Source organism: Synchiropus splendidus, chromosome 7 (assembly GCF_027744825.2).
Source record: "Synchiropus splendidus isolate RoL2022-P1 chromosome 7, RoL_Sspl_1.0, whole genome shotgun sequence".
In the NCBI taxonomy this organism is placed as follows: Eukaryota; Metazoa; Chordata; class Actinopteri; order Syngnathiformes; family Callionymidae; genus Synchiropus; species Synchiropus splendidus.
In genome coordinates, this window is record NC_071340.1 from 4,733,811 (window position 1) to 4,747,886 (window position 14,076).

The following is a 14,076-nucleotide window of genomic DNA, read 5'->3' on the forward strand; positions in this document are numbered from 1 at the left end:
CAATATTATTGGAATTGTACAACTGTAAGTAACAGCAAAACCAGCACTGTCACAGAAGCTGTGAGCGGCAGCAGACACCGGAAGTAAAACCGACGTTTTCTTCTTCTTCTCTTGTGTTCGTGTCTGCACGGTAAGTGGATGTTTCATTTTGTTCATAGAATTTTGTATGCAATAAGTTTTGCATCCCTGGTGAGTGGAGCAAGGTGTGTGCAATTGTTCATTGAGTTGTTCACATATTGTTGTAAGTCGCATTTATGTTTTTACATTTATTTTGATTGTGTAATTTATTTTACTTTCAGTTTCACAATGCGCTATGAGATGATAAATTAAACATCTGCCCTTGTTATCGAGACTCTCTGCATTTATTATGGACACCAGGGCCTGCTTAAACAACATTAACATCGAACTTTACTCAAGACAGTGACTTTTTTCACGCTTGCTGACTGTAAGATTTTTGTCATGCTGTTATGATGCTACTGCCTGCTTCTGTACAGCTCCCATCCAACATTTCAGTAATGTTACTAGTGGTGTGGCTCGTCAGAACCTTGGTGGTCTCTAGAGCAGGAGACATGACTGTCGATTGAGTGTGTAGTTCCCGTCATACTGTCTGTGTTCATAGTGATTCTCAGGTGTCACTGCTTATAGCAACTCTCTCTATTGACTGTATTTCATTAAAACACCATCTTTCATGTATCAATATATTCTGGAAGTGAGAGTTTCAGTCAAATGTTCACGTAGCGTGGTTTGTTCGAGTGCCTGAATGAGCCGTTTGAAGCCTTCATTTGCTGCCACTGAGTGCAGGCGTAAATCTTTACAAACAAAAATTGCGGTGCCTTCTGTTATCTTGATGGCCTGTGGAGAATTGGCAGGTCAAGTCAAAGGTTCCCTCACTATCATTTGTCTTGCCCTTAACGCCTTCTAGTCGGAAGCTAACGCTAACATTGGCAGTGCAGTGTGATATACCCTGCCAAGGGAATTCAGAGGTTGGTACTATCACTCCAATAATTTGTGCCGCTTGCTCGTTGACTTGAGTTGTTTTAAACGGTTCAGGCCATGGTGTGTTCATACACAGACTTCTAATCTTCAAGCGGACCAAACACGCCACTGGGCGATGACAAACACTCAACGCTCCCAAATTTAAACTCTGCTATCAAGACCTAAAAATCCATTCAGTCCAACGAAGGGGACCAGGACGGACTCTGGCTACATGAACATTTGTGTGGACTCCATTGTCCCTGCTGCGAGTGTTACATGCAACCCAAACAATAAGCCATGGGGGACAAAGGACATAAAAATCATTCTGAATGAGAAGAAGAAGGCAATAAAGTGGAGGTGAGACGGATCCAACATCACCTGAAGCTGAAGATTAGAGAGGCTAAGACGGAGTACAGGAAAAAGCTGGAGGGGAAACGGCAAAACAACATCAAAGAAGTCTGGAGAGAGATGAGGACCATCACTGGTGGCAATGTGGAGCAGGCAAACGAACTTAATTGGTTCTTCAACATTTTGCCACAGCCTACTAAAATCTCCAACAACTCCTCTGCTGCCTGCCCTCTTTCACCACCTCGTCTACTCCACCCCCTCCTCACAGCCTTGCATTTCCTCACACCTCCTCCTCATGGCCTTGTCTTCGGTCATTCAGTTACCACCAACCCTGCCACTCTACCCCTCCCCCATCCGTCGCCTCCACCCTAGTGAACATCACAGCTGAGGGGGGTCAGAAGAAAACTGGGAAAGCTTCATGCTGGCAAAGCAGCAGGACCTGATTGTGTCAGCCCAAGGGTGCTAAAAGCCTGTGCCACCCAGCTCTGTGGAGTCCTCCAGTATGTTTTCTGCATGAGTCTGATCTTGCAGAGGGTTCCTGTGTTGTAGAAGATGTCCAGCCATGTTCCTGAACCGAAAATCCTGCGTCCTGCTAGCTCAAAGGATTACAGCCCCGCGGGCAGCCCCGGGGCTGTGACTGCCCACATAATGAAGATGACTTGGACCAGCTCCGACCCTGGGTGGAACACCATCTAGACCCCCTACAGTTTGCCTATCAGCCCAGACTTGAAGTTGCTTAACCGTGTCTATACTCACCTGGATTATGGACTACCTGACGGGTAGGACGGCATCTGCCAACATAGTAACACCGGGACCCAACAAGGGACTGTTCTCTTTCCCTTTCTCTTCACCCTTTACACCACGGATTTCAGCTACTGCACTGAGACCTGTCATCTTCAAATGTTCTCAGATGACTCATCTGCAGCCGGATGTATTAGTAAGGATGATGAGACTGAATACAGGGCTGTTGTCAACTTTATCACATGGTGTGAACGAAATCATCTACAGCCGAATCTGACAAAACTAAAGAACTGGTTGTGGATATGAGGAAGACCAGACGATGCACCACGGAGCATCACAGGAAATCTTTCCTAGCTGTGGCCTTCAAACTGTACAACTCCATCTGAGTGTCAGCTACTGTCCCTGGACATATGTGCAAAAGCTCTTTCAGTGCAATAGCCTTGTCATGTGAATACACTGTAAATACTGTTTAGATTGTTATTTTTATTCCTGCTAAGTAGTCTATATCATTATGTCTTTATTTTTATTTCACTTGCATGTTTGCATGTTACGTACTCACTCTGTTTCTTCATTACTATTTTATTTTGAGCAGCAGTTGTGGTTGTCACGAAAAGCAATTTCGCCCTGGATAAATAAAGTGATTCTGATTCTGATTACTACTTTTCACAGTTTTTATTCAGTTCCACAGACAGCATGTTTTCCTTACAAACAAGAAATGAAATACTCAATTCAAAATCCTTACATTACAGGAGTGCTAAAGCAGAAAAATAAAATGAACAATGCACAACTATGAACAGAGAGAATCGCAGTTGTGCACTAGTGGTTTTATGGATCCTGCCGTCTGCAGTGGTCTGGCCATTGGATCTCATCAACATCAAGGCAATGTCTTCTCTCGCAAAGCATTGGGGAAAATTACCCCTTGTGTACAGTTTACTGAGTCCATCCCAAGACTGACCATAACTTACTGTCTCCAAGGCGTCTGTTCCTTGTCCTGTGGTTGGTGGTCTTATACACGCCATCTCCAAATGGATGCTTGGTGAATCAGTTGTGCTCCACTGCAGCCCAGTGGAAACTAGCATTATCTGAGACAACAACGGACATCTAATCCAATTTAGATATGATGCTACAGTAGCCCTTGTAGACACTGGCGGCACAAAATGTGAAAATTCCCTCCCGCTGCTCGGAAACGTGCATCATGGTCATATCGTATGCCAAATCTAGAGGTTGTGGCACATGGTATGTGGCTGCAGGTTCAAGATTTTTTTTTTACAGTGTATTCCGAACAAAAATGTTACACAATGTTTTCATGCATTCAGCTACAGTATCATTTAAGATGCACAACTGAGCAGATTACAATGATCAGAAAATACCATCACCAGCTCAAACACAGTCAACTTCAATGTTTTTTTTTTCTTTATTGTTACCACCTCCTGTAGTATAGATGCATACTGAAGACATCAAATATATAAAGCAGGATATGTGGAATTATATGGCAAGGAAAAAATGTTGAATAGCTCTAAATGTGTTTTCAATTTTAGATGACTCAGAGCAGCCACCATTTGATTTGTTAGAAGCACTGCAAACGCTTGGCCTTCTTCACGAGCTTCACCTGTTGGAAAACCTTTTCAGGTGGCTACATCATGACAGTCATCATGAGAATGCCAAGAATGAGCAAAGTAGTAATCAAAGCAAAGGGTTGCTGTTTTGAGCAATCTAAAATAGAAAACATGTTTTGAGTACACATTTTTGTTTATTACATAATTCCATATGTGTTCATTCATGGTTTATGACATGGTCCATCAAGTTGCTCTATTGTCATATGAAATAATAGTCCTTGCATGGCCTCTACAACAATATCCTCATCTCTCTGTTTCTCTCTGACGTCCTTTTCCTCCAGCTCTCCCTGGCTATATGGTTGCTGAGTTCCCGAAATGGCTTCATTGAGGCCTTTTTGGAACTGGTGGATTGCTGTTCAGTATTTCAAGTGTTCATGGGAATTTTAAAATAATCAATGAGTGTTGTAATTTGAATAGATCTGTTTTCACAATAGTGTCTACAAAATGGTGTGTAGTGTGCAGGATGGTGTGTGTTGCAGAAAAGTGTATTCCAGAATTACAACTGAAATGCAAAGCAAGGCTTTTGTTTAATCTATGATTATACTTTGTTTAAAGTATGCTAAAAACAACTTCTACAGAGAGTTGAAGTGTGAGGGAAGCTTCACAGGACGGTGGTTGTCACTGCCAAACTGTGTGGTTTCGAGATTTGGGATGTAGGGTTCGATGAATCTGACAGCAAGATGCTGGTTGTCAATGGGTGTGACGAGAAAGGACAAGGTCAGTCATGCTGTGGACGCAGGCCAGATGGCTTAACAAATGACCAGGAGAAACAGTGTTGCATCCACCGAGGAGTTCATGCATGTGATGGAAGAGGACATGAAGGGAATATATGCAACTAAGGCAATAAGTTCAACTTTTAGTTTTTCCGGCAGATATGAGAAAGTTGTCCAGAATGCTTTCAATGCAAATTCTCTTACTGGATGCGCTGTCACACATAAAAACACTGTGTCTGATTATCTGAAACAAATTAATTTTCCCCTCCAAGAAACAAACACAAGACGCAACTCTTGTGCTTTTCCTCCTCTTTGCTCCGCTTTTAGTGTCTCGCTGGCAGACGTCCCCTTTGCTTTCTTTGCCTCTTCGCTCTCACTGTTTTTAATCCTGCAGCGTGCCAACAGCCATTGCACACATATTGTCTGCCGGGTGTGTTTGCGTGCCCGCATGTGTGTGTTTGCGTGCGAGTGGCAGGGTTGACTGCCAGCACTCAAACAAAAGCTCTCTGTTCAGCTATTTGTCTTTTCAAGCTACAAAAACAGTTCGATAATTAACCCTTCAGCCTCAGTTACGACCCATTGTGTTGATTTTAACCCAATAAGGAATGAGTAATGTGCTCTGTTGTGTGTGTGAGTAGGATCTCTTAAACAGCTTTCAGAAAATATCAGCTTTGAGTTTAAATAATCACGTTAATAGAAGAGATTTTATTTCATAGGTACACAACAAGGTGACACACATTTATTTCAGTCGTTACACAGAAGAGAAACAAACACACACACGTTTGTATTTCTATATTTGTTGGGACCTCCTATTGTCGTAATGCTCTCCCCAGGCTCTCACCCTTAACTTAACCATCCAAAACTTAGGGCGAACCTTAACCAGGATTGTGAAGCAAATTTGGACCCAATTATAATGACCCAGTTATTGTGACATCTCCGTCCTCAAATTGAGACTTGGAGTTGTGGGGGCCAATCAAATGGTCCCTAAGGTCCTCACAAGAAGGTGTTTTGTCAAGAACTGGTCCCTACAAGTGAGGATAAAACAGGTACACACACACACATCAAAAGGCACAGGTTAGCAAACATGACTTATTCATGAACAGCGCTTAAAGGCTTCATACATTATGTATAAGTTATCATCAGTAAATCACATCACATGTCCTCATGTGTTTCTTGAAAAATGCATTGTCCACAATAGAGTGTAGTAATGTCAAAACTTTTCATCTGTAAAGATTTGTGTACAATGATTAATGGTTTAGCCAACTATGAAAGTAAGGACTACAACGTGCACCTTAGTGTGCTGTGAGATACTCTTGGATGATCAAACCTGCGACCATACACACAGTTGGGACGTGACACAAATTGTGAATAAAAACTGAATGTGATTTGATTCAAAATAGAACATAGATGACAGATCAAAAGTTTATGTAAGAGGCTGCAAAAGTCGATTGTACATATAATGAACAGCTGGAAGACCAATTATTACACTGTAGGTCCATTGGCAACATGATTGAAACTTGAAAAAGCTTCTCAGATTGGCAGTGTCTCTCAGAATATATATATATATATATATATATATATATATATATATATATATATATATATATATATATATATATATATATATATATAGTCACTCTGGGCTCTGTGTATGAAGAGAAAGCGCCACCTTCAGTTCACACCCCGTAGCGTAATGAGTAGGTTTACATTATTCAAAGACACACCCTCAAGAAGAGGGGGGTCACTCCTGCGGCTGGAACTGCGTTGCAACTTTGTTGGGAGGGGAAATGAAGTCAAGTCAGTCTACTGTAGTCAAAATCACTTGCAATGAAGCCCGGAGATGCTTAAACCGTTTCCCCAAAAGAAGGTTCACATTTCCACCATTAGCTGGGATTTGGATGAGCTTCTCATTCCTGCTGCGCAACACACATGAAGTGGTCCATTTCGCAGCCTAATGAACTACGTCATCTCTAAAGAGCAGTGTTGAGATCTTGAGTCCGCACCACACTTAAAACCATCTGCAATTTGAAACATCATCTCCAAGAATGTCACGACCAGAGCCAGTGAAGGCCCTGACATTGTCCTTGGTTCTTTGTCCAAAATTTATAGTGCTTCTTTCCAAGCATCTTAATAGATCAACAGTCCTGATCTCTCAGTTTCAATATCAAGACTGAAAAATACAAATAAACAAGTTTATAAACAGACAGCCTGCTTAATAAGTTTTAATGCTGATCGCTCTGTGGAGTTATTTTTAGCCGATTCCTGCCATTGGGTACATCATGTGCTACTGCTCTTGAACAGACCATTAGTCCAGTTGCAGTAATCGAATGAGAACCATTAGCTCAGGGATCTATACAGCCAGTCATTAGCATCAAAATAAGCTTTTGACCTGTTTATCAGAACATGAGCTGAACAAATAAACTTGGCACATTTTCCTTGTGACCTCCAAATCTCACATTTAAATTGCACAATTTGTAGTTTCATGTTATCGGTGTTATAGCAGGCAGTGCTGAAACATCAGATAAAGATGGGTATATTTCAGCTTTCTCTATGGAGTATGGATATATATTTTTTGCTTGAATAGGGTTTTCCTGGTCATTCAAGGCTCCTTCCACGAAACAAAACATACAGAGGTTAATTGATAACAATCTGTGTGTGTGTGTGTGTGTGTGTGCCGATTCTCCTCCTTAGCCCTTCTCCTTCCCCTTATTTTGCGTGCGCCCGTGAGACTAGGCGGTGTTCCAATTCTCCGTTGGATCGAGGGGAAGGGGAAAGGGGATGTACACTTGGAACTGCGGGGTATGTGAAGCTTTGAGACACAGCACAAATATGACTATTTAAAAATATATCTAATACACGACTTGTTCTGTGACTTTGCACAACCCTGATAGTTAGGGCACTCGCTAATTGCTTATGTTGTGGCATTCACCTTGACACTAGCGTCTGTGACAATTCCATTATGTCACATGAAGTACCTTTGTCTTTTGGCTTAATTTGTCCTACCTTTCACAGGGTCACCAAAAGGAACCCAGCAGCTGACACGGTTGAGGGCTGCTAATGAGCAGAAACTTCTGCGGTAAATGCACGGCAAAACTACTTTGGATGTTAGTCGTTTGTTCAGCAAAGTATATCAGAGTTTCTCTACTGTGTTCAAACTGTATGTTCAATCTGTGTGTTCATGTGCACTGATGTTGGGGTCTGTTCCAGGAAACTGTCGTGGGATAGTTGGAACTGGAAGCAAAGGTGACAGCCCAACAAGCTGGAAATGTACAAGGTATGTTGTATTTATGATGGTTAAACATACAGACTCAATGAAAGAACAGTGAATGTCATAAAGGCTGCATTAATACAAATACTATATCATAATGCTCATGTGACTCCGTTCTTTCGGAATTTGTTCTGCCCATTGAACCTGCACCAAGCACAGCCTGCCTTTCTGAGGGCCGTTCAGGACCTAAAACCTCAACACCCCCAACTTCTCACCAGCATGAAAAAGAAAATACTCAAGTCCGGTTTTGGATTTCCTCATGTAGGAGTCCAAAAATCAACAAAAGTGCCAGATTTTTTTTAAGAGATGGTGGAGAAGATATTAATTGTTTATTATTATTAAATTATTTGCACATCCGTTTTGTATGCAATTTCTCCTTTCTTGTTCACAGCTGTGTTTTGATAATCAAAAAGTCTGTATGACGTATTGATGTGTAAAATGTTTGCACTAATATTTATTTATATATTTAATTGTAATTTTGTAAACTTTTTTTTCTGGTTACAGTGTACTGTTTGTATTACTAGACATTTTTAAATATGTGTTTAACGTAAATCCTGAACAACAAAAATAATATACAATTAAAATTACTGTATGATAATTTATTAGAAACATCACTTGAATTTTCTTTACTGTCGCTTATGCATTCAGTCAGCAGCAACGGTTTACGAGCAAGATTCACGGTGTGTCCCATTTCTCAGTGGAATATTTTACCCCACCAGTTGATGCTGGTTTTGAGGGCTAGGAGGAAGACGAAGGGGTAGGGGGAAGTGGGAGAATAGGGATTCAGCATCACGCTTTATTTCGACAACACGTTTCAGAACGCCGGTCTCAAATTGCTTCACTGGCAAAATAACGTACATACAATAATAAAGATGAAGGTGCAGGTTTTTCATGTCTAATTTTAATACATCATGAGCTTTCATTTCATTTTCAGAATTCATTTCAGTCAGATGAACGCTAGCAGCTAATCAGAATCAGAATCAAATTTATTGCCATGGTCAGTGGGGATCCCACCCACTAGGAAAGTGCTTCGGAATAAAGTGCTGCCAATAAAATAAATAAAAATATATAAGCATCTCAAAAATATATTCCCCACATTTGATAGCTCACCAAAAATACACAAAAGAACACTGTCATTTCAGCATCTGAACTCTCCAGTCATCCTGGGTTCTGGCCAGGGTGTGATGTAACTGCTTTTGTAATGATTCGTGCTTTTACTTTGTCAATTCCGTTCCGGTTCCTTGTTTTCCTGTTTGCTCTCACGCCCTCCAGCTTCATGGCAGCACAGCTGGTGCTCATTCCAGTGATTGCCTCTGCAGAGATTTACACCCTAGAGAACCAGCATGTGCTGCCAGATGATCGTCTTTTGTTCTCATGGTACGTTCTCTCTCAACTGCTCCGTTCGCTTGTGACCCTGTTTATCTCTTTGTTTTTCTCTGTGCTCATCTCCTTGTTCTGTCACCTTTGTCTGTCTTCTTGCGCTATCTAGCTCTCCTATCGCTTGCTCCCTGTCATTAGCTCCCTGTTAGCTTCCTCGAGTGTGTGTTACTTGCTACTTTAGTTCAGCCTGTGCGCTAGTTATTTCCTCAGTTAGAGTGTTTGTTTTCACCTCTACCGAGCGTCTTTAGTTTTGTATTAGCCTCGTCAGAGTTATATCCGAGTGCGTAGTTTTCTGTTGTCCCGGTTTGCAGCGCTGTGTGTCTCACGCCTGTTTTCTGTTTTAGGCTTTTCCCTCTCCCTTCGTGGGTTGTCCTCCGCTTCTGGTGTCGTCGCCTTCAGTTCAGATTTCTGTCTGTGGATTATTTTGTGTTTATTGTAATTTTTGTGGTTAACAGAACTCTCGCTTTGTCCGTGTCCGCTGAGTTCCGAATCATCTGCTCTTGGGTCAACCTTAGATTAGCAGTCATGACAGCTATGTCCACTTTGGTCTGGGTTGTGGTTGGTCGGGTTTTCTTTCACATGTGGAAGTGGCTTCACTCCCACGACCCAGGACCATTGTGGGGTCAATCATAACAGAAAATATGAAAATTATATATTCACGTCAAAATATGTTTGCAGTCAGTCAATCATCAAGTGATGGTGCCTTCATTGCAAGGTCCGCAGGCGATCGCTCCCGAATGTGTACAGTGTAAGCAAAGTGTAGCAAAAAATGTGTGCGCGCCATCTAAGAAGATGACATGAAGCACATTCCCAGTTCACTCTTCATATATTCAAACCTTTCTTTGGGTGCATACACACTCTTTGTACATGAGGCTGATGGTGTGACAGTGATCAGGCCTAGGTGTGGCTAGAGAAATTGACCTTGGGTGTAATAAATCACAGCTCTGTTTTAACAGGGGTCAAACCAATTTTTGTACAGGGCTATGTATGCCTTTGTTTTTTGTGGAAAAAAAAAAGGACAGGCATATTTCATGCTGCCATATATTATAATAGTTTCCACAAACATGTAAAGCCGTGATCAATGGTGAGTTGTTCTTTAATAAAAAAAAAAGCACTCATCACAATTCCTTCATGGGAGCCAATAACATGAAATAAATACTGTATCATATCAAAGCCGTCATGGAAGGAAGACACGACAATTGGTGCACGCCTACCAAATCACGCCTCCAAATCTCTCATGAGAGATGAACACGGCCTGCCCTGTCGGAGATCAGCTCTTTAATTAGTCAGGCCACACAATAGCGAATGAAATTCTCAAATCTTGCATTTTGTGCGACCAAAACAGGAAAAGTCACTGGCACCTGTAGACAGATTAATGAGGGAGGTAACGCGACGGTGCTGAATTAAATCGCTTTGTTTTCCTCCTTTTTCTAAACTGCCTTCCTGCATTGATTCACATGAAACGGACATTTGTGTTTGCTGCGTCCTAATCTGAGCTCTCTGAGTCTCTTTGTTTGCAGAGTCACTTTGAAGACGACAGCGGCCTGTTGTGTTCGAAAGTGGATGTGGACGAGCGCAGCCCAGCATCTGTGAGGCTCTTTGTGCCGGCGCTATGGTAATCTGGCGTCCCTGATGTCACTTTGAAAGTAATTTCCTCCAGGGTGAGTGAAGGAAGAGCTTCGGCAAGCGTGGATGTGGGCCAGAGAGTGGCTAAATAAACAGATTACAGTCACCTACACGGAAACACCTAAATCTGCCTTCAATAGACCAGAGACAAGACACGTGTTTGTCTGCAGGCGACAAACTGCTGCAACGTCTTTCAGGGCCAGATTGCTGCCTGATATCATTTCAGCAGCCATTTTAACAGTGAATATGTGGGATTTTCAAACAAAGCTTTGTCATGAAGTACAGAAATCCAAACCACCGTCCATCGACTCCATCACAGTGAGCACATTCCCAGAAATGTTAATGATGTTTGAAGAATGTTGATGTAGCTCTTTGTGTGCTTGAAAAATATATCAATAAATGGGACTTTTTTTTTTCAGCATCAGTCGTCATCAATTGTTCTAGAAGACAAGTTACTATCGAGGTCCTAAAGTCAGATGCTTAGCAAAATAGACTACATCGTGCGTTCACTCCTGCAGGACCTGGATGTACATCCAACTCTTTCTGAGACTGTGCCACATGTTTGGCTTTGGTGTAAACGGTAGAGGATAACAGTTGATGAAGGCAAATCTCGGCTCATATTGAATAGAACCTTTTGATACTTGATGGGTAGAACTTACCATCACTGACCAATGACCTGATTTGCAATATATTTGGACTTAATGTTTAGGGCATGAAATTCGGATGTCAGACAAATCTCAAGGGCACAGTATGGCCCCTTCACTGATCGTATGTCTGATGTGCAAACCACCTGTGAGCTCTCTCCATGGAAGCACACACAGCGAAAAGATATATCCTACCTCTCAGCTGAGGAGGAGGCCTTTCTTTGACATATCACTGCCAATGAGTTGCTGCCATGTGCCATTTCCTGTTTGATTTCCCACGCAACCAGGTTGCTCGGCCTCACGGCCAGGAAGTTGATGCCAGCCTGGAACCACACCCTGAAACACAACAGAGGAGAGAGGGAAGTGAATTTCATTGTTCTTCCGGCATCACAAACAATGAGGAAACTAAAGTGATGAGTTTGACAGTGCGGCAGGATCTTGAACTTTTACTTCACGCTTCCTTTCTTTTACCTTTGATGTGTTCTGAGGTATCGTTCTACTCATTGTCCTATAAAACTGATATGCCAGCATGACGCTTTAGAAGTAGCAAACGAGCAACGAGAGAGGCTTTTTGAGAAGCGAACAGTTGAACTGCTGCAAGATCATTGATAGGGAACCAGGCTTGCTTTATCAAAAACAAACATGGTACCGAGACATTTTTTATGGTCGCCTCCCATCAGTGTTGTTTACGTCAACGATGACGAAAATATTTTTTTCATGGCGATGATGATCTAAATATGGGTCAGCACAAATGAAAACACAAAACAAACTCAACAGTTGAGATACATTATAATTTTGGGCAATGTTCAATGTGCTGCCATCACAAATGACAGTAAACAAATAATCCATGATCAAATGTATTGTTAAGGCCATTCTTTTGTGAAAATTGTTCTATTTGAGCAAAATACTATGCGTCATAAGTGTATGTGTGTTATATACTCCAGCGCACATGTATATTTGAAATCTATTCATAATATACTGTAGTTGATGTGCCTACATTCATTTGTATACAATGTTAAATACAGTTGTTGTATCCTGTCTTATTTTTTACTCTTATTGTAATAATTTCTCCCTCACGAAAATGGACTAAAATGCCTTTTGGGTTTTCGTTGACTAAAACTAGACAAAAATTATGACAAGAAGACATGACTAAAATGTGAGTAAAACTAAGAACCATTTTCATCCAAAAGACTAGGACTAAGACTAAAACTGATATGGCTGCCAAAAACAACACTGCCTCCCATTCTTTGCCACATCCTGCATGACCACAGGCCTCTTTTATAAAACTGTGCTTAGGAAAGCACACCACCATTGGCATAAAAGTGTGCGTACACACATCCTGCACCTGTTTCAGTTATGAATCACAACCTATCCTCGTTGGTGTACACAAGAACATGCTCAACTCCAAATTATGTCAATATAAGGTCATGGAACACTCCAAATGAGTTCTCAAAGAACCACTGCTGTGAGGCAGAATTTCTCCTGAGTGGCGTTTTGAGAAAGGCAGATCAGAACACAGAGGAATCAAACCCACCAGAGGCACGGTTTGAAGACAATGTGACATTTTTTGAAAGTAAAATGTACTTTGAGATGCCATTAAAATAATATCTGACTTTACGCCTGCAATTGTTCCGTCTTTCTGCTAGTTGGATCACAACCATCAACGATGTGACTGAGGAAACGCCGGACATGAAAAGGCATGAAAGCAACTTGTGAATAAATTAAAATGTTTCCCTCACTACCTATTGTGTCTTTAATGTTCAAATCCATTGTGCAAACATGCGGGACTGTGGACCAACAACAGGACCGCACCAGAGTCAGATGGTGGGGGAACATTAGTGCTGCGTTGTGGGCACATACACGTTCTGTGGGGCATTGCTATAAATTATAGATAAGATGTGTACTAGGCGGCGTACACACTGAAACACAGACCTCCCTGTTCAGTGCATTCTTCTTCTTCACTTATTCTTACTTAGTCTGTGCTGGCAGTTGCAATCTCTTTTTTTTTTCTGTGAGATTCTGGAACATAATTCCACAATGAACAGTGGGCTGAAAGTGGGCTCGCTCAATAACTGAGACCCCTTCATTGCCAAGGGTAAAAATGTGATTAAAGGGTTAAAGGGTATTGCCAAGGCTAAAAAAATGAATTGAATTATGTACCAAAATTATAATCATATGAAAGCCAATATGTTTGCATTATTGCTGGGCGTGTACTAGTATCAAGGTCCAATCATGACAGAGCAACAAATGGGCTCAGCAACTTGTTTGTTGTGGGCATCTAATATGAAAGCCACTCGGGCATCTGAGTCACGAGTCGACCCTGTGGCAGACCCAGGATAAGATACAGCAATTACATTTCCACATCTTGAATTCCAAACCTGCGACAATTCCTTCTTCATTGCAAATTCTCTCGCCTCCCCTCGTCTGTGCTTCTCTTTTTACATTTGTTTGTGTCAATTTTCTCTCAGTCGCTCTTCTGGGTTTTCTTATTACTTGGACGCCGCCTCTCTCCCATCCCATTTTCCCTTCTTCCTCCCCCTCCAGATGTCATCCGAGCTTCCATTCCTCCTCCTTCATCATTCCCGTGATGTTCATACCATTTCCTTTCCTTTCTTTCATGTATCATTCAGTCTGCCAGTTTTCACTTTTTCCAAAAGCTTTCTTTCATCTATTTGGCTGCTATTTACTTCCCTTAGTTCCACATATACCTTTCCCTCCACCCTCCACCCCCAAATAAGAAAACATCCACTGGTTAATCTCCTTAT

The 14,076-nt window shown here is 41.7% G+C and overlaps 1 protein-coding gene across 1 annotated transcript in view; it reads right to left on the reverse strand.

The window, feature by feature from the left end:
* The window catches only part of si:dkey-215k6.1 (transmembrane protein 132D), a 193,599-nt gene that overhangs the window by 82,435 nt on the left and 97,088 nt on the right, over window positions 1–14,076 (reverse strand). The window contains exon 4 of the mRNA XM_053869950.1: window positions 11,507–11,647. Within this exon, the coding sequence (XP_053725925.1) occupies window positions 11,507–11,647 (141 nt within the window). The remainder of the gene's footprint in view (window positions 1–11,506; window positions 11,648–14,076) is intronic.